General features: G+C 33.4%; 1 protein-coding gene and 1 long non-coding RNA gene across 7 annotated transcripts; one reads left to right on the plus strand and one right to left on the minus strand.

Moving 5' to 3' along the window:
* The first annotated feature begins 1,585 nt into the window (after positions 1 to 1,585).
* On the plus strand, positions 1,586 to 12,927 carry LOC147410936 (uncharacterized). Of its 5 annotated transcripts, XM_086441735.1 has the most exons (6): positions 1,596 to 1,778; positions 10,566 to 10,678; positions 10,778 to 10,963; positions 11,806 to 11,910; positions 12,020 to 12,135; positions 12,524 to 12,927. In XM_086441735.1, the coding sequence occupies exons 4-6, from the start codon at positions 11,811 to 11,813 to the stop codon at positions 12,704 to 12,706; spliced, it is 399 nt and encodes a 132-aa protein (XP_086297861.1). In that variant the 5' UTR covers positions 1,596 to 1,778; positions 10,566 to 10,678; positions 10,778 to 10,963; positions 11,806 to 11,810; the 3' UTR covers positions 12,707 to 12,927. The 5 variants fall into 5 exon arrangements, with proteins under 5 accessions (XP_086297888.1, XP_086297879.1, XP_086297861.1 ...); XM_086441762.1 differs by lacking the exon at positions 12,020 to 12,135 and having other exon boundaries at positions 1,586 to 1,778; positions 10,778 to 10,829; XM_086441753.1 differs by lacking the exon at positions 12,524 to 12,927 and having other exon boundaries at positions 1,591 to 1,778; positions 10,778 to 10,829; positions 12,020 to 12,485.
* Positions 12,928 to 13,566: 639 nt separating this feature from the next.
* Positions 13,567 to 19,186, minus strand: LOC147410937 (uncharacterized). Of its 2 annotated transcripts, XR_015178268.1 has the most exons (7): positions 18,548 to 19,186; positions 15,953 to 16,892; positions 15,191 to 15,695; positions 14,846 to 14,934; positions 14,247 to 14,316; positions 14,020 to 14,145; positions 13,567 to 13,924 (listed from the first exon to the last, which is right to left on the minus strand). It is a non-coding gene; the product is annotated as an uncharacterized LOC147410937 (long non-coding RNA). The 2 variants fall into 2 exon arrangements; XR_015178267.1 differs by lacking the exon at positions 15,953 to 16,892.
* Positions 19,187 to 20,227: the final 1,041 nt, after the last annotated feature.

A 20,227-nucleotide genomic window follows, 5' to 3' on the forward strand; every position in this document is an offset into this window, starting at 1 on the left:
TAATGTAGGCTTTAGGGATGTTTTGAGATTATGGGTATTTTGATAATTTGATCATTTTTTAGTGATTTTTATCGTGAAACTTCTTTTTGTCTGCAAGATGATGATTTCTATGTTTTTTGGGTTATATTTTCCTAGCGTAGCGTGGTTTCTACAGTTTTGTTAATTTGAGATACCTCATCTAAAGTTCTGAAACACATTTGATAACAAATAAAGTGTTAGAATAAACATCCATCATTGGGAACCGTTGCGATCGGGTTGACGAGTTGATTAATCAGGCGAGTGCAAAAATGGGGTGTCTACAGAGGGGCTGCTGATCATGATGGTTAGACTCTTCGTCATTGTTGACACACTGATCCCATATAAGAAGCTCTTTAGGTGGGTGGTGGATTTTTTCCCAATCAGCTTTGCATAGGTGATTTGTGCCCAGCAGATACAAACGTTTTAGATAATTCATCCCCTCCCCGGAGTGGACTTCATGGGAAAAACATTTGATTTTGGTACCTGAGAGATCAAGCACCTCAACCCCTATGACTCCTTCCAACTCTAACGTTTCTAGGTTCCGATAACCTCTTAAAGAAAGTTGAAGTAACTGGGTGGTGGTTCTAGAAATGTCGAGAAATCGGAGGTTTGGTAGCCAATAGATTCTTGAAATACTCATGAAGAAACACAAAATCCAAAGGTTGGGATATATTATTGAATTACATTTAATCTGATTGAGACACGATCCTTTTTCCATTGGATTAGATTTAGATCCAAAAATCAAGCTTTGATAAGAACCAAATAGATACGGACGTGAACCTCATCCAATAAGCATTGGATTGATTATGGGTTTGATCTTATTGCATTGAATCCAACCGAGTCCAAAACTTAGTCGATAAGAAAAGAGGGACCTGGTTTATATGACTTATGCCCTTTCTAACACTTTAACATCAATAATTACCTTTTTCTTTTTGAGTCCTGATAATCTGACTACCCCACGTGGCACATTCAATCGACTCTCCTGAAGTTATAAGTTTGGAAATTGTAGATCTGTATGCCTTAGGATACACATTTTTATGAGGAAGTGCAGTTTTGTATCGTGAGGCATACAAATCTATAATTCCGAACTTATCACGTCAGGAGAGTGGATTGAGTGTGCCATGTGGGATAGTCAAATTATCATAATTCTTTTCTTAAAGAAGGGTGTGATTTAGACATGACATAGCCCTCCAGTTTTAATGAATATTTGATATACCCTCTCATATTTTCAATTTGATGACATACCCATTCACATTGATCTTCTCAAATAGACTATCTAAAAAGACCTAAATACCCTCATCTTCAACTTTTGTAAAAAACCCTTATTTTTCTTCTCAAATTCAGTCTTTAGTCATCTTATCTACTTCAAACTTCAAGCCTTTAAGAGCAAAATAACTTTTGTGAGAAATAAAAGACATGATTTTCTAGAAGGTTAAGGTGAATTGAACTGTAAAAATGGATTGAAGATGAGGTCACTTAAGTCAATAATCAATGGCCAATAAGAGAAGACCAAGGTCAAGGGTTATGTCATCAGTTTGAATACATACGGGAGTGTATCTCAAATATTCACCAAAAAGTAAACACCATCCTCCCTCCTCTTATTTCCCTCAATTCTCAAGATGGGGCAGAAAAAACCAGTTGTTTTGGAGGGTGAAAAATAGAAGAACAAGAAAACAAGAAGATCATGCCAGTCGCTCGACCTGAACCATCCGATGCTCGCATCATGGCTCATGTCGACATGGATTGCTTCTATGTCCAAGGTGGTCTTCATCCTCTACGATCACCCATTTTCACCATCTCTCTGAATTTTTTTGTTTCATAACTTTTGTCTTTTTTTATTTTTTTATTTATGAATTTTCAGTGAATCTACAGTATAGCAAAGAAAAGTGAATATTTTCGCTTATATATCTATTATTCTAACTATAAGTGAGACAAATTCTTCTTACCCATTTGAATTCCTAATTTTGGTGACATCAGATAGTGGCTGGTTTCATTTTTTGACAAAATTTTTGGTGGGTTTTCAATTTTCAAAGGATTGAAAATGTAGCAAAAAAAAAACTACAATTTTTTTTTTTTTTTCCCTTCCAGTCTCATTTTGATACAGCTTTCCAGACACCCAATTGAACTTCTGGTTTATATATATATATATATATATATATATATATATATATATATATATATATATATAGGGTCAGGATCAAGGGCCATATGAAAAAACATATGTAAAAACAATGTAACATTAATAAATTTTCAAAATATAAATTAGAAGTTTTGGATTGAGCTGATTTTTTGTGAGGATGATCTCTATGATGGGAAGATCATCTGAAAAAAAAAGTCAGTCGAATCTGAAACTTCTAATCCCATTAAAAGTGATTTAGAATGTGGACCGTTGATTTTTTGCCATTTTTTTATCAATAATTTGTAAATCACTTTTGATGGATTTAGAAGTTTCAGATTGAGCTGATTTTTTGTGAGGATGATCTTCTCATCATAGTGACCATCCTTGCAAAAAATCAGCTCAATCCAAAACCTCTAACCCATATTTTGAAAAACCATTGTTTTTACATATGTCCCTTGAACCGCCCCCATATATATATATATCCCTATCCCCTTTTTGATAACACTTTTGAGGTCTGAAGTCTATTTTCTGAAATTTGGAATTTGAAATCTGAAATCTTATTCGGGAAAAGTTGTTTGTTTATCATTTTTAAAAGCTTCTGGTTCCAAATAGAATTTTAAAACATAATGGCCATTTTGATAATAATACCCTTTTGTAATTCTAATAAATTGTTAACTGAAAAACATAACATGTTATGCATAATGAAACCATCCACACGTTTAGGGTATGTTTGGTAACACTTCTGAAGTCTGAAGTCTGAAATCTGGAATCTGGAATCTTATTTTGGAAAAGTTGTTTGTTTATAACTTTTAAGAGCTTCTGATTACAAATAGAATTTTAAAACATAATGGTCATTTTGACAACATTACCCTTTTATAATTCTAATAAATTGTTAACCAAAAATCATAACATGTTACGCATAATGAAACCATCAACATATTTCAAATTAAATAATCCAAAAGTATTATTTTTAAATTGTATTCATACTTGAGAAATTACATTCTAACAAAGTAAGACTCAAACAATAAACAATCATTCATTTTCTAGTTGAATTGCAATTTGATCACGTAAAGTGATCATATCAGCTTGTGCTTGCGATGAGAATATGTCATTATAACATGGTGGATCATGTGATGGTTCGGATTCTACTAAAGAATTACTCTCTTCGTCGACATCAACTTCATATTGTCGAAACAACTCATCATGGAGAGAAACACGACGTAAGAAATTGTGTATTGCCATGCATGCAATAACAATGTCCCGTTGAGTGTGATAATCATATGAAGGCATTCTGTTCAAAATTGAGAATTTTTTTCCATACACCAAAGGTCCTCTCAATGACATTCCTTAATCGAGCGTGTGCATGATTAAATTTCTCCTTTCTACCCATTGCACGCGTTTCTCGATATGTTCTTAGCCAATACCGTGTGTAACGATATAGAGTCATAAAACCTCTAGTGTGTGTGTGTATGCAACGTCGCATAAATAATACATATCTGCAACAAATATAAAACATATGTAAAATTTATATTATTGATTATAAGATTAATTTCAAAAATATAATTTGAAAATACATACCTGGAGGAGGCATTGGAAAATTGTTAATCGGGTTACGCAGTGTCTCATTTAATACCCTCGAGTCATGTGCAATTCCTTCCCATCCAGTCATCACATATATGAACTTCATATCAAAATCACACACCGCCATTACATTTTGAAAACATTTTCCCTGTCCCCTTCCTCTGAATGGAACTTGTTGATCAAGGGGAATGTGCGCATCAATTAGTGTGCCATCTAATGCACCTACAGCACCCTTAAATGGCCCTTATCTCAAATGTACATGAGATTGAATTTCTCTCATTGGCTTGTCAAATGCTGGGGGGACTATTATCTCTCGTGTAAACTGTATCATTGCATCCAACACTTCATAAAAATACCTACTTACGATTTCTCTAGAATGTTGGAATCGATATTTTACTAATCGATTCCGACAATTATGACATATTGTCATAAAAAACATTGCCATTTTTTCTTCTACATCTATGTATCTACTATCATTTAACCAATTTTTATCTCGAAAATATTGACATAATTGTACAAAAACATTCTTCTCCATCCTAAATATCTTGTACATTTGTGTTGAAGATCCTTCCAAAAGTTCTCGCACATATACCTTCCCAGAAAGTGATGATGTGCACAACTTTTGTCGAACATTCATACGATTTTTAAGTTTAAGCATAAAAAGTAATGTTACCAATCTCATCAACAACCATTGTTTTGGCGTCATTATCACTAAAACACAATGAAAAATTAAAAAAAATTAGTATTAATTGAAGCTGTAAAAAAAGATTTTTCAAACATGCAATCTATCTAGTAAGTTAAAACATGCATATTCGATTAGGTAATAAGATAATAATTCCAATTAAACAATCAAAAATTTCATAATATCATCCATATTAACTATAAAAAAATATCAAAATATAAAAATAACCATCCATAGTAACTATCCAAAAATATCAAAATATCAAAATAACCAATACATCATTGGTTTTTATTAAAAAAATGTTTGACTTCAACTAATTATTTACAATAAACTCCAAAAATTGAACCTTCTCTGCTTCATTATCTAAGTCCATAAATGCGTATTCCAATTTCGGTAGTTGTGCAAATTTCAATATAGCAACATGATAAGTATGAATACTTATCACCCCTAAGTTCTTCAAATCCTTCATAATTTCATTCACATCTTTAAAACAAGGTCCCTTGTTAGCCTCTTCTTTATTAATCTGTTCTTCGATGACATTAATAAGTCTTTCCAAGTTTTTTTCAATAGTGTCACCACTATTCGAATTCCTACGTTTCTTCTTCATCGGACCTTGTGATGTATTCTCTTCAAGTGGGGTATTAGGGGTGCCTTCCACACTTATACCTTGGAAGTATGTATCCCCTTCCCCTAAAAATGAGTCATCATAAGTGTCTTCAGCGTCCAAATTTGTGTACTCCATAGGTTCAGGACCATTCACATCGCTATCAACAGTAGGGCGCGGGATCGATGAGAAGAGGCTCCATGCTTTATCGCCATTTGAAAGAGTGCTTTCAAATACACCCATCATCAATTCAGCATCTACGAGAGGTTTGTTCCTAAACTTCTTAGCTTCTGGAATTCTCTATTTCAAACAATAATATAAAAATAATTAGACTAAGTCTAGTTAATCAAGTTAAAAATATGTACGTAAGATTAGAGACTTGCCTCTAAGACATCATCCCACTTCTGTGGAGGCCAATTTATAGTATTGATATCTGCACTAAGCCCATGCCCGGACAGTCCAACAAGTTTTCGCCATATGTTGTAATCAGCCCTCAAGTAATCATATTGATTCTTGAACACCTTATGACTAAAATTCACTCCCCATGCCTTATTGAATTCAGATTCTAATCTTTTCCATGAAACACTGGTAAGAGATACTCCTCTATACCCTTCCTTGTTCACCTCATTTAAGTACAACTCAAGAAAGTGTTTCCTTTTCGATTGGTCTGTAGAAAAGTCTGCTCTATCAACACTTTTTTCTTTATCTTTATTTTTGTGAGTCATATCTATGAATAACAATGAAATGGAAGTATTAATCAGATGGAGCCAATACCACAACAATATATCTAATAATCAAGCTTTATGCAAGAAGAAAAACAAAAAAGAAAGAAGGAAAGATGTTGAAAAGGGTTTGATTTCTACTTTTTATTCGATTTCTCCATAATGGGTTCGGTTGGTTGTTTGAAATTTTGGGATTTTGTTGAAATTTTGATTTTTGTTATTGTTTCATTATTTCACAATCACAAATCTTAGAAGATTTTTATTTTTTAATGGATCTTTGTTTTAATTTTTCATCGTAAATTTATATATGTGGGGAGTTCAAACTTTAACATGATGATCTCAACAAATAATAGATATTGGAATATAGGAAGAATCCCAATAATATTCAAATTTCAGGATTAATTTATATATGTGAGGAGTTTAAACTTTAACATGGCGGTCTCAACAAATAATGATATTGGAATATAGGAAGAATCCCAATAATAGACATGCACATTATCATAGATGATTTTCACCCATATATTAAGAAAACACATATGTTTTCTATGTATGGCACGCAGCCCATACATATGTCAAGCCGTTTTATATGTATGGCACGCAGCCCAATATGTTTGTTTTCCAATAAACACTAGTTATGGTTAAAAAAATCTGAAATTATGGTTATGGTTAAAATATCTGAAATTATGGTTAAAAAATCTGAACCAATTCTTTTTGGATTGTTTTCCAATAAACACTGGTTAAAAAATCTGAAACTATATAATTAAAAAATCTGAAACTATGGTTATAGTTAAAAAATCTGAAGTTATGGTTAAAAAATCTGAATCAATTCTTTTTGGATTGTTTTCCAATAAACACTGGTTAAAAAATCTGAAACTATGGTTATGGTTAAAAAATCTGAAACTATGATTAAAAAATCTGAAATTATGGTTATGGTTAAAAAATCTGAAACTATGATTAAAAAATATGAAATTATGGTTATGGTTTAAAAATCTGAAACTATGGTTAAAAAATCTGAACCAATTCTTTTTGGATTGTTTTCCAATAAATACTGGTTAAAAAATCTAAAACTATGGTTAAGAAATCTGAAACTATGATTAAAAAATCTAAAACTATGGTTATGGTTAAAAAATCTGAAACTATGGTTATGGTTAAAAAAATCTAAAACTATGGGTATGGTTAAAAAATATGAAACTATGGTTAAAAAATTTGAAACAATACTTTTTAGATTGTTTTCCAATAAACAATGGTTAAAAAATCTGAAACTATGGTTATGGTTAAAAAATCTGAAATTATGGTTAAAAAATTTGAAACACTTCTTTTTGGATTGTTTTCCAATAAACACTGGTTAAAAAATCTGAAACTATGTGGTTAAAAGATCTGAAACTATGGTTATGGTTAAAAAATCTGGAAATATGGTTAAAAAAATCTGAAACTATATGGTAAAAAACCTGAACCAATTCTTTTTTGATTTGGTTTTCTCAATATTAGATTCACATGGTGTGATTAATCAAGAAAGAACAATAGAGTGGTCGTAGATGCACATACCTGCGTAGGTCTTGACGGTCGAGTTGGAGAGGAAGGAGATGAAGAAGAGAGAGGAGGTAAGGGTTTAACGTTTTTTTATAAGAAAGGGATAATAAATAGAAATATATTTTTTTACAAGGGTATTTTAGGTAAAAATAAATTTTTTAGAATTAAGAAGCATCCTCCAGCGACTTTGTATCGCTGAATTTTTTCCGCTGAAATCAACTTCTTATTCTGAAATCTGAAATTTAACAAGCATCTTTAACAAATCTGAAGTCTGAATTTGAATGGTGGACCACCTCCATTTAGACTTCAGAAGTGTTACCAAACACACACTTAATTTCAATTTCTAACACATCAAACACTCAAAAGTATTGTTTTTAATTTGAATTCATACTTGAAAAATTATATTCCAACAAGATAATACTTAAACAATAAATAATCATTCATTTTCTAGTTGAAAAATATAGGGTTTTAGGATTCGTATAAAAATATAGGGTTTTCAAACACGAAATAAGAGAAAAGGAAGATACTTTGACAACACAGTTGTAAAGAAAAGAGAGGTAGAAAAGTTAAAAAATAAGGGTTTCAAGGTTCGTATAAAGAAATGATAAGTAATAGAAATTAGGATTTTGAGGAGGGTATTTTAAGAATAAAAAAAGATTCAGATTTCAGTAATTTCATCCAGCATCTCTCCATCACTGGTTCAAAACTTCTGAATTTTGGTTCTGAAATCTGAAATCTGAACCAAAACAAACGTAAATAAAACTTCTAAAGTCTGAATTTTAAAGGTGGACCACCTCCATTCAGACTTCAGAAGTGTTACCAAACACACACTAAATTTTTGTTGTTTTTCAGGATCAACAATTTAATATAATAGAACCGGGAAGTTATTGTTTTTGTTTTGTTTTGTTTTTTTTTTTTTAATTTTGGTGGGCTATGGTTTTTTAATAGAATCAAGAAATTAAAATAATTAATGTAAGGTGATGGGGAAGTTTGTTTTCTATTGTTGATATGAATTGTGATTAAGATGGATTCTCTCGTACCCATTTTCAAACCTGATTTAATTATATGAATACAGTGGCTGAACTACCAATATAAAAAAAAAAAAATAGAGGCTGGACTCCAAATGGGCAATTTAGCTCAATGAGATTATCAAGTGAAATTTGAATTCTTAATTGTGATATGCATAACGATATGGGAAAAAAGCATTGGAAATAATTCGGGAAGCCTGAAACTGTCGATTCTAAATCCAAACACGAGCGGTTAATGTTGATTGTCAAGTACCACAATTGGATATGCTCATGGTTTTAAATCTTGTCCGAGACAGAGATGACTTGTCCGAGTTGTCTCGGTATCGTCCACCAACGAGATGAGTTGACAAGTCGTCTCAAAGACATGGTTTATTCTAATTATAAGCCATTTTTTTTAAATCTCGTCTGAGATGACTCGGTCTCGTTCATGGACAAGATGAGACGTCAAAACGAGTTTTAAAACCATGGATATGCTACTATGCTAGTTTAGGCCAAGAGAAATTGTCCACACTCTATCGTTGCTTTGCAGTTGAATGAAAGTGTTTGTGCAGATTAGCAATAGTTTCATCCGAGTTCTCTTTGGTTCAGATGTGTTTTGTTGCACTTTCAAGAACACCCCTATTGCAGTCCCCATGTCTTCTCTATACGCTTGTTCAAACACTTCCCTCATCCATCATTACAATTGGCTTGGAATGTACATCATCAAACATCTACTCATTAACCTATCTCCATCACCAGAACCGAAATCTTTCACAACTAAAATCAAATCCTTCAATCCTCGAGCCTCTCACCTCTCATTTTCACCGACCCATTGCTCTCTGCTCCTCACTTGTAGTGGCTTTGGGACCTTGAACCTCAGGAGCAATTTCATCAAGGGAAGCATCTGATTTAAGATTTTTCAGTTTATTTCTATTGACTCAGCTGAAATAATATTTTAGGTCAAATTACTTACAACATGGACTTTGTAAATTAAAAAAACCAGGTTTATGACTTGGGAAAGAAATATTTCTCAAATTATGTTCTTTCTTATATTTTCAGAAATTTGTGTTAGCTTCTTCTTCTTAATTTGCCTGAATCCATTATAGTATCTATCAAAGAAAAAAAAATGCATTACCAAATACCAATGAACAACTAGATGATCAAGGAGCTTTGAACGCTTGAGCATCTAAATATCTAATTCTCAAGTTGAAATGACTTTTATTGAGGATCGGACATGGTAATGAGGTCTTGGGTCTTAGAGAATTAGAAATATGATGTCTTGGATCTTAGAGAATTTAGAAATGTAATATTTACTGGATGGGGTCGTACTTTAATTTATACCTTTAGAGTTAGAATGGGTGATTGGAATTTCGATCTGCAAATTTTATGCGTGCTACAAAGTGGAATACTCACTGAGAAATGTTGATGGTTAGGAGGTGTTATTTGACCTCAAATATTAGGACTCAACTATGGATCGGAGATGAAGGTGATGGATGGATCCTTTTGTTGGGATACATCAGGTCACTTATCATCATTAGAGAACCTTATAAACTTATGAGCATGTAAATCATAATGAGCTTTAGGAGAACCCATGTTGCATTTCATGTCGTATTGGTGGTGTAGACGGTGCAGATGCCCACTCCACATGTCCACCATGAACATGCCTTGTAGGTGCCGTGTTAGTTCCTAGCTAACGTAATGTTACCTCACCCAAGTTAGAAATCACAGCCAACACATTATTCTCTTTTTTATTTCTCTTGTTAAGGTGAAGGAAGTGTCTTATTTTTTTTCTTTTATGGGTAAGTTGGACTTGAACCCACGACCTCAAAGTTGCTTTGCAATTTGTCAAACCAACTGAGCTATGGGTCCAAGCCCGAAGGAAGAGTATCTTACAAGCCCCATAGACATACAGTCTTCAAATGAATGGACCACAAAAACAGTAGAGGTGACAAAATCCATATTGAGGCTGTAGCTTCTTGTCTTCTCTGTACATTCTTTCAATTTGGTCCAAAAGATCATGCCAGAGTCAACATTGATGAGCTACTGATCAATTTTTCCATGTTTTTGTGTCCTTCATAACGTTTCGAAAAAAATGCATTTTCAGTAGCAATGGAGTCCAATCCTTGATCAGTATTAATACGAGAGATTCTATTGCCACACCAAATTTTGCTAATGCCACCCCAATTCATGTGTAAATCACCAAAGAATTGCACACATTTTGGGGTGGCATTAATTAAAGTTAGTGTGGCAACAGAAGCTCTCTGTTAATACCCCTTCCCGTTTCTGGTTGCTCATTTTCCAGGTTGTGTGCTGGCTCAATGATCTTTGCGAAGAACTAAGTGAACGTATTCAGTCTGACTTGGAGCAGAACAAACGGGTTGCTCACCACTTACCTTGCATGCTAGGGCATACAAGGTGACCTTTTATCTTTCCTTTACAAAGCATTTAGGGTAATTGTACAATCCATCGTTTATTTATGTTTTTCACAGTATGCTAAATTTCTGTCTCAAACAGACCAATGACTCGGATTCACAAAGAAGTTTCCTTCCAAATCCTGCCCGTTAAGGTATGGAACTATTCGACTCTGGGCTACGCAAATTTTTGGGTTTGTTTGGAGTTGAGACGCAAGGAAATCAAAACAACTCATGGAGAGTAACAGCTCTTTCTGTTTCAGCAAGTAAAATATTAACTACGCCACCTGTGAGTTTCAAGTCACTTAGTTCAACGTTTTCTGTGATTCATTATGGATGTTTTTCTGGTATTCTTAACATCATTAATGTATTTATAATAATTCGTCTATTTGCTATTCCAACACAGTCTTTGATGGTTATGTCATCTACTCATGTGTTGCTTTTCTCTTATGCATGCTTGACATTTAATAATAGGACATTAGGTCATCCAAATCCATTTTGATTTATGCTTAAAATCACTAATGAGTTTGGGCAGTAAAAGATGACCAGATAGGGAGCCATCCATAGGGCATAAAATGGGTCGGATTTTATCCCAAATCCGAGTGATCCGAATCCGAATTTAGCAGGGCTGGTTCCTTGGAGTATATCCGAAAAAAATAATGAGTCGAATATGTGTTGATGTCCCTTGATCCGGGTCGGATACGGATCCATCCCTATATCTGCCAAGATCCGAATGATATATTGCTTTGAAAATTATATGTTTATGTTTTTCAAGATATCTTTCTTCTACTACTTGAATATAACATGAATTCTTATAAAATAAAAGAATTACAATGGTAAAATAGTATAGTCTAGCAATTAGAAAAAAAAAATGTTGAACGGGGCCAGACCCATTTTAAGCCCTAGCCATCCAGCTCATCATTTCAAAAGTAAATTGATCTTAAAACATTCAAAAGATGATGCATTCCATTCCTTTTTTTTTTTTTTTAATTAATAATATTCAATGGCTTCCCATTGTACCCACTGATTTGCTACTTTACACTGTTTGCTCGAATCTAACATCAACAGAGTGTTAGATCATATATTTATGACGTAGTCTTAATAAGATATGGTTGGCAAATTTTGTTGTAGGGAACATGTTTGATCTTGAGGTTCTTTCATGGTATCCTTCTTGTTCTTCGGAAAAGTGTATAAGCAATGGAATCATAGCTGACACCATACTCATGTCACCATCAGGTATTTCTCAATCATGCTGGCTTGTCCCATTTTGCTGGCAGTTCTCTTTCATCTGTTTTCAATTTTTTATTTTTTTTGGTGTTAAAATCATGGGTGTGTCTTCATTCAGGAAGTGAAAGCTTATCTGGACTTAATCAAGCTGAGGTACCAAAAGAAACTAAGATCAACTGTCACGAGTCTAATTTGGACAGAGATGAACTGAAGACGGATAAATTGAGCTCTAAGGTTGATTGAAACGAGTCCACTTTCTCTTACTGATTTGTTGATATTATGCGTATTATGACTGTGTTGATGCTCGTATGGTCTTCCGACTTATCTTCACCATTGCAATATTTCAACTGTTACAATATATTTATGATGTGTGCATTGAGAGTTCAAACCTGGAAGTAAAGGTGGAAAAAAAAAACATTTCTTGTGCGTGCTTTTCACAGAAGCCATATATGAATGATGAACAATTGTAAATTTATATTCCATCTTTAAAATAAGGTCTTTGGGCACTTAAATAAACAATATCTTCTTAAGAATGTAAACTGTTCCGATCAATATATTTATGATAACACATTGTAACCATACTATGACACATTGTTCTTATGTTAGCAAATGCTTGTGATAGGAAACATGTTCAATATTGAGATTCTTTCACGGTAGTGATCCTTCTTGCTCTTCTTCCGAGCCGGCATGCAATGGTATCAACCAAGACAATGTACATATGTCACCCTCAGGTATTTTCTCAACCTACCGGCTAGGGCTTAAAATGGGTCGGATTTTATCTGAAATCCGAGTGATCCGAATCTGATTTTTAGCAGATTTGGTTTCTTCAAGTATATCCAAATTAAAATATAGGTCGGATATGGATTGATATCCCTTGACCCGAGTTGGATACGGGTTGGATATGGGCCCATCCCTATATCCGTCTATATCCGAATGATATATCATTTTGTATGTTGTATGTAATATTTTTATATTTTTTAGTCTTTTATTCATCAACAAATGAGTATTATTTTGTATGTTGTATGCCATTTTTTTTTTCAAGTCGTGATTTAGAATGATATCCCCTTCCTATAGTATCATACAGTGTCTATGCTGCTTATTTTGGTTGGACTCTATATACATTGGGCTGCATGCATTGTAAAAAACAGCTTGGTTAGGAGCCCAATGCGTTTTATACTCGCAATCAAATAGGAACGGACACCTTAATTGATCCTGATTCTTTTCGATAAACTAGTGAATATAAAAGGTAATTTTGTTCAAATGATTATAAATGTGTACCTCCAATTTTTTAAACTGATTTTCTAGTAAACATGAATCCAACATATATCTGACTGTGAGAGAGAGAGAGATGAAGCCAATGAATTCACTACAATAAAATTAGGCTATACCGACGGCCGTGACCGTCGCTATAGGGACAAATACCGTCGCAAAAAACATTTAGCGACGGCCAGGGAGGCCGTCGATAGCCGTCGCTAATAGTCCATATGTTATATCGACGGCCAACTATTCACACGTCGTTAGTGCATGACTTATAGCGACAGCCAATATTGGCCGTCGCTACAGGGTATCATTTTAAAAAAAATTAATTTACCCTTTAGCTACACTTTTGGCCGTCGCTGTAAGGGTTTTTGAAGAAAAAAAAAATTTTATTTCACACCAGCCCCCTCATGTATTGCAGAATATTGGGGATACCCCTATGTTTTGAAATTGATGACCATGACCCCAATTACCAATATGAAAGACCCAAAGTCCACAAGATTGTTAAAACAAGATTGTGATGTTGAGTTCCACAGGAAGCTTGACAAAAAAGTCCACAACATTACGAATTCAGATATTTAGGCATTATAATCTTAAAACATGACATCTATCCTATTACTGTATTACACAACCCACAAATTCAGCAATTCACTAAACAGCATTTCAGTACCAAATGACAGAAGAAACAAAAAACCTTGTAAGCATTACCTGATTTTTTTGTGGCCTCAACCACAAGCTTCTTCATCTCTTTATCCAGACCAAGCCACTGTTTTACTCAAATTAGGAAATAAAAGGTAAATTATTATATATAAAAAATAAAAAATAATAAAAACAAGAACTATAAGAAGTTGGAAAACATACCACCCATCCAGAACCTTGCAAAGCAGCACCTTCTGCATTGATTTTTTGCACCAATGCTTCCAAAGAACCAAAATGTTGGTCAACAACCCAGCCAAGAGCTCCCTTTGGAGGCCCACCACCTCCTTCCTGCTAGTAAATTTCACTGAGAAATTCAATTGAGGAAATAAAAGAACCTCTGCCATTGAACTTGATGGCACTCTGCAATTTAACGACAGTGGACGAATCACCTTTCAACATGGCCTTCTCAAGCTGCTCGAGAGCTTTGTTGTAGTTTGTTACGTAGGTCTGATGGTGCTTCTGAAAATGAATCATTTTAAGTTTTTCTCAAAATGAATCATTTTAAGTTTTTCTGTAAATATTAATAGGCATTCCAGATCTTGAAACTGTAAAATGCTTCCAAGTATAGAAATCAATAACAATGAATCAAGAATCACAATTTTAGAAAACCAATACATTCCATTGCCATTTTACTGCCTACACTTTCACACTACAGAAAGGACTCGATCAAAATTAATTAACTAATTAAAATACAAGAGTTTTATGGATTCTCAGTCAGAAAGTGCATCAATTGCATGCAAAGGACAGATATAGCACCATCGCACAGCTACCAACCAATATAAAATTTACAAAGGTGCAAACATAAACAATTTTGTTCTAACATACAGATTCAGAAAAAGGTTGGAAATAGATTAAGGAACCAATAAGTACATATTATGCTTATCCTAGTGAACTTTACTGGTTTTGACAAAAATAACCCTCATTATATCACATTTAAATGTAAAGGTGGGGGCATTTTGGGCCTTCCAAATTTTGGTGTTGAACTTACCTGTGTCGTAAGATTTTGAACCAACAGATGATGATCAAAAGGAAGATGAAGACTGGCCTTTATGGCAATGACATTCAAGCTTGAATCCCCTGTAATTTCCATTCAGAAAGCAGAAATTAAGTGAAGTTGTGGACACCAAAAACAACAAAGGAAGAGATATATCGATGCAATGAACCAAAAAGATGCATATTATGAGACAATAATATCAAACATGAAGGCATGGTGCAAAACATTTCAAAGGCCCAAAGTGTGAAGCATAAGCTTGAAGGCATGAGGTATAAGCCTTAGTATATGAGACATACACCGCATGACCTTTTACGGTTTTTAAAAAGACAGTGGCCTCACCAACTAGTAGTTCAGTCTCAATCCCTGCTGGCACCACTGCAACATAGAGCATAGAAGCAAATTAACACAAAAATCAAGCAACACAACAACTTCGCATCAATTATAAAGCTAGTATTCTTACAACGTTCTGAATTTTCTCAAAAAACAGAAAAGAATATAATTCCTGTGTGTGACAATATTGACTAATGGGTTCATGGGTGGGTTCGATTTCATTCAATTTTAAACATATCTATGAGTTTACATTGATAAAAAATTATTCGGATTTTATCATTAATTTTTATCAAATTGTTTCTATAGTAACAAGTAGAATTAATAATTAATATGGAACCAACATTTGATAATATAAGAATCAAAAGCTCATACTTACACAGCAGGACACACATTAAAAACAAAAAGAAGCATAAAGAGAGAAAAAAATCATCACCACATGCCTAATCTCATCTTTGCTCCACTGCCTTTGTTGCCGACTGGAGAGCTTCAAAGCTACATACACTATGAAGATTTGCTGCATATAAAAAAAAATTTCAGATATCTGCCAAACCTGATTATTTATGTCTTGAAATATGAAACAATACCTCATCTTTTCCCTCCTCTTTTATCCGGGCTTGGGACCAGCAATGTAAAATATTTAATTTTACATTGGCGGAGTTAAAAAGGGATTAGTTACAAAAAAAAACAGTTATTAATTAAACAATATGTCTATAAAAAAGTCTAAAGTGGGGAAATTAAATGTACCAAAAACTAAATGTATCTAAATTTTACATTGGAAAGGCTCTTCTTCAACATCCTCTTCAGGTATCACCATGACTTCTACACCATAGCTATCATGAAAAGGCCGATTCCTTGCAATACGATCTATATTTGTCAATCAAACACATATAGCATAGAAGTAGTGGTGCCACGTGGTTGAGCTGTTCCTCTTGGGACAGTGAGGTCACAATTTTCAGTCCCAAATGAGATAGATAAACAAGGGATAAGTTATGATACAAAGGAAAAAAAGAAAAGAAAAGAAGATGGATTTGGGTTCTATTTACGCTTTTATGGACCCAAATGATTAACAATCAAGAACCATCATGTTAATAAATTGAATATAACAAAAATGAAGATATTGATACGGATGAGTAGAAAAATGTAGGAACAACTTCCGTATAGACTATAATATACAGGAAAGTTGGCTGAGATGATTTGGGACCATTCGACGAAAAAAAATTCAACTTGAAGATTCTAAAAGAACATTGATAGAAAGGGCCATCGACCCAAGTATGAAACTCTCAATAACCAAAGAATTTAGATTTTGTAAAATGAATTGGAGGAAACATTATTTGTTTAGCTGAACCCATTTTAAAATAAGGCTTTGTTGTCGTTTGAAAACCAGTTTACTTGCATAAGATTAACATGACTATGCATTGATAGAATACTGAGGATTGTTCATGTGGGGGCTTTTGAATCGCTGCTCAGAGGCCCAATATGGAACCAGCCGCTAAATTTTCATGATCTATAGAAGCATCACCTACTCATGCCTATAATGACTCTCCATGCACCCAATAAACAAAAAGAGCATGAAACTCTAGCTTCTCATCTTCTCATCAATTACTCTCAGCTACAATCTGTAAGCTTATAAACCTGTGTTAGCATTGAGTGAAGTACAACACCGTAGATGAATGAGAATGTAGCCAAGCTTATATAGATGGATCAAGGAAATCTGGAGACATAAATGATGCAAAGCCAAGTATTAGATCGATCCAATTAAGTGAAGACCAAAGTTTAATCTCTCTTGGTACTAATATCAAATATGTATTATTAGTAATACATAACAAATCAACATACTCATTATTTAACAACTTATCAAATATGTATTATTAATAATATGAGTTGCAATTAATATAATATGGTGTTATCTACAAAGCTCTTATCCCTTACTAATGAAAATAGATAGAAGTGTCTATAAAAGAATAAAAGTCAAAGAGATTAAAAAAGAAGAAATAATTATTGATAAGGGTTGACATTGGATAGGAAACAAAACCACAAGAAAGAGTTGTACAACCTTTGGATCTCAAATATACAAGTTCAAGAATGTGTGTGAACATATAAGTTCACTTTTCATGAGAGAAACTTGTTGAGTTGGTCCCAGGTGTTCCATTTAGATCCACATCATAAAAGCAAGAACTAGAAATTAAAAATAAAAAACATGACTCCAAAAAGTCTTCATCCACAGGACTTACAATCTTGCATTCTTTCAGAAAACATTGCTATGGAAATTGAATACTAGTCGAAATACCGAGGACTTACAGAGTATATTATATTTATGAAAAGCATATGCTACAAGTGAATTTTCCTTTACATTTTTTTGCTAGATAAAAATAAACAATACAATTGGGACAACAAAATGAAAAAAGCAGCAGCATACTTGAGTATGCTTTTCAAAAATGAACTAAGAAACTACATTGCTACGACGAAAAGGGTACTTAGAAATGTGCAAACTATATATATTACTAATCCTTTCTGTTTTATTTATTTCAGATTCTCTGGAGTGTGGTTAATAACATGCTGCAGTTCACTTTTCAAAAGCGGGTATAATGTTCATGATTGGAGTCTTTGTATATTTATCCTTATACTCAATGGTATAGTTAGTCGTGCCATAGCTTTCTTTTGTATGGTGACCTTCCAAAAGAAATGAGTCCAAATTATAATTCTTTTGCCAATCTTTTATTTATCATACAAGAATCCCCAGGATTTCCCTAATAATCAATGAGAACTGCTCACTAACCTTTACACACAAATTTTTAGTCACATTGTAAACCAGACCAGACTACTGTATTTTAGGACTAAATGAAAGATTAATTTTTTTGTTCCATGATTCAATTCGGATTCGATTTCACATGTAAATCGGAACCTACATAAAACATTGCGTAGGGTCTACCTCAAACATATTGTTGAGAGAAGTACAATCAATGGATGATAACTAGAAGCTTTATTATTGCTGATGAAGAACATAAAGATCTTCAATAGTTCTGAATGTTTTCTAATCTATTTTCATGAAATTGGTGTAAGAATTCAAAAATAAAATTCAGGAAATCATGAGTAATTGACTCTTACGAATAGAATCTTTTCAAATCCAACATATTATTCCAAATGCAGAATATATATAACAGATTAATTACAAATTGAACCAAAATTTCTGAATTTAAATCGAACCAAAATTTCGAAATTGGGATTTTGGATTGAAATCGAACCAAAATTTGAATCAAAGCTGTAGAAATTAGGATTATACAGCAAAATCAACAAAATATCAACAAAAATCCAGGGTTTAGGGATCGATTGGATAGAAAAATTAACAAAATATGTAGCAAAACATACCTAAATTTTCGGGAGGCCGAGATCAGATCGGATCTGATTAGATTGAACCCTCACACATTTGAGAAATCAAGATAGAGAGAGATCGACAGCGAGGCAGAGAGGTTATATGTCGAAATCCTTAATTTGAAGATCAACGGAGAAAGAGTGTTCGAGTTTCAGTGGCTTGAGATCTTCGAGCTTGAGATCTATTTCAAATGAGATCTTCAAGTATGAGACAGAGGCTTCGAGTTTTAGCGGAGATGAGAGAGAGAGATTGTTCGAGTTTCAGCGGAGATGAGAGAGAGATAGAGATGAGAGAGAGTGTGTTCGAGTTTCAGCAGAGATGAAAGAGAGACTTCGAGTTTCAGCGGAGATGCGAGAGAGACGGAGATGAGAGAGATAGAGTGTTGGAGTTTCAACGGATCGGAGATGAGAGAGGCGGAGAGTGTACGAGTGTTTGAGGGAGAGAGTTCGAGTTTCAGTCGAATAAATCGTTGTTAGAGCGACGATCAGATTTTGACCGTCACTAAAAATCGTCGTTATAGCGCACTTTTCCTGTAGTGATTAAAGAGGGAAGAGATTGAGAGATCAATTGAAGGAGCAACTGAGAGAGAGTGAGATGAGATCGAGAGAGAGTTCGATCGAGGGAGCGACTGAGAGAGAGAGAGAGATGTTCATTCCAATAGAATGAAACGGCGATTGGGATGTTTAAACTCCGAATGAAACGGCTTTACAAAGTAAAACGGTTTAATACCGTTTTTAAATAAAAACGGCTTAATGCCGTTTTAAACGACTACCAATTTTGCAATTTTTTTTTTTGTAGTGTCTACATATTTTTGCGATTCTCCATTAGAGCAAATCAGGGGGGTTTGGCCAGAGAAAATTGAGTTAGTTAATATGGATATGTATTTTTAAGTATGATAAGGAGGTTGTTGGGTACGCTTGTTGGTCCGGTGGTTTTCAGAATATTTGTGAGAAATTTTGTAATAATAGGGACTCTTAAAGTTACAGTTTGTTTTCCTCTCGAAAGTGCACTCAAGTACCCATTTGGATAAGCTTAAATTTTATTTTTTATTTAATAAATTGAAAAGTTAAAACTATTATTTGGGTTAAATGTAAAAAATTACTGTGAAAACGTAAAAAAACCTAAGATTGCGTTGGATACAACTTTTGTAACTTTTGAGTAATTTTTGTAAAAACACTTAGGTGGGAAAGACTTTTATGATATTGCTTTTGAACATTTTAGTGAGATGATATCCCAAATAAAATGATGTAAAGCTCATAAGTATGAGTATAACTACAAAATAAAAATTAGATTAGCAACTTCATCCCTAAGAATTGACATCTTTGAAATTTGGTTAGGGTCTACATTTAATGACCTAATGTTTTGTAAAACTCTTATCAAAGTAATTATCTTGGCAGTTACGGTTTCAATTCCACTTATTTTAAAATTGGAATCGAAATATGATACTTACAGATCTAATTTTTTAAGTACATCAAGGATAGAATTGGAATCAATCCATTTAATTATTATAAATTGGGATATTATCTCTACTTTTTAATTATTATAATAATAAAAAAATACTCTTAAATCCCATTTCCTAAAGGGTTTAATAATAAATAAAAAAAATAAAATTGAAGAGATCTTATTCCTATTTTTTAGTTAGTTTTCTTTCCTCTCTTTTTTTTTTTTTTTTTTTG

This window comes from Akebia trifoliata, chromosome 1 (genome assembly GCF_017979445.1).
Source record: "Akebia trifoliata isolate Shusen 1 chromosome 1, ASM1797944v1, whole genome shotgun sequence".
NCBI classification, from domain to species: Eukaryota; Viridiplantae; Streptophyta; class Magnoliopsida; order Ranunculales; family Lardizabalaceae; genus Akebia; species Akebia trifoliata.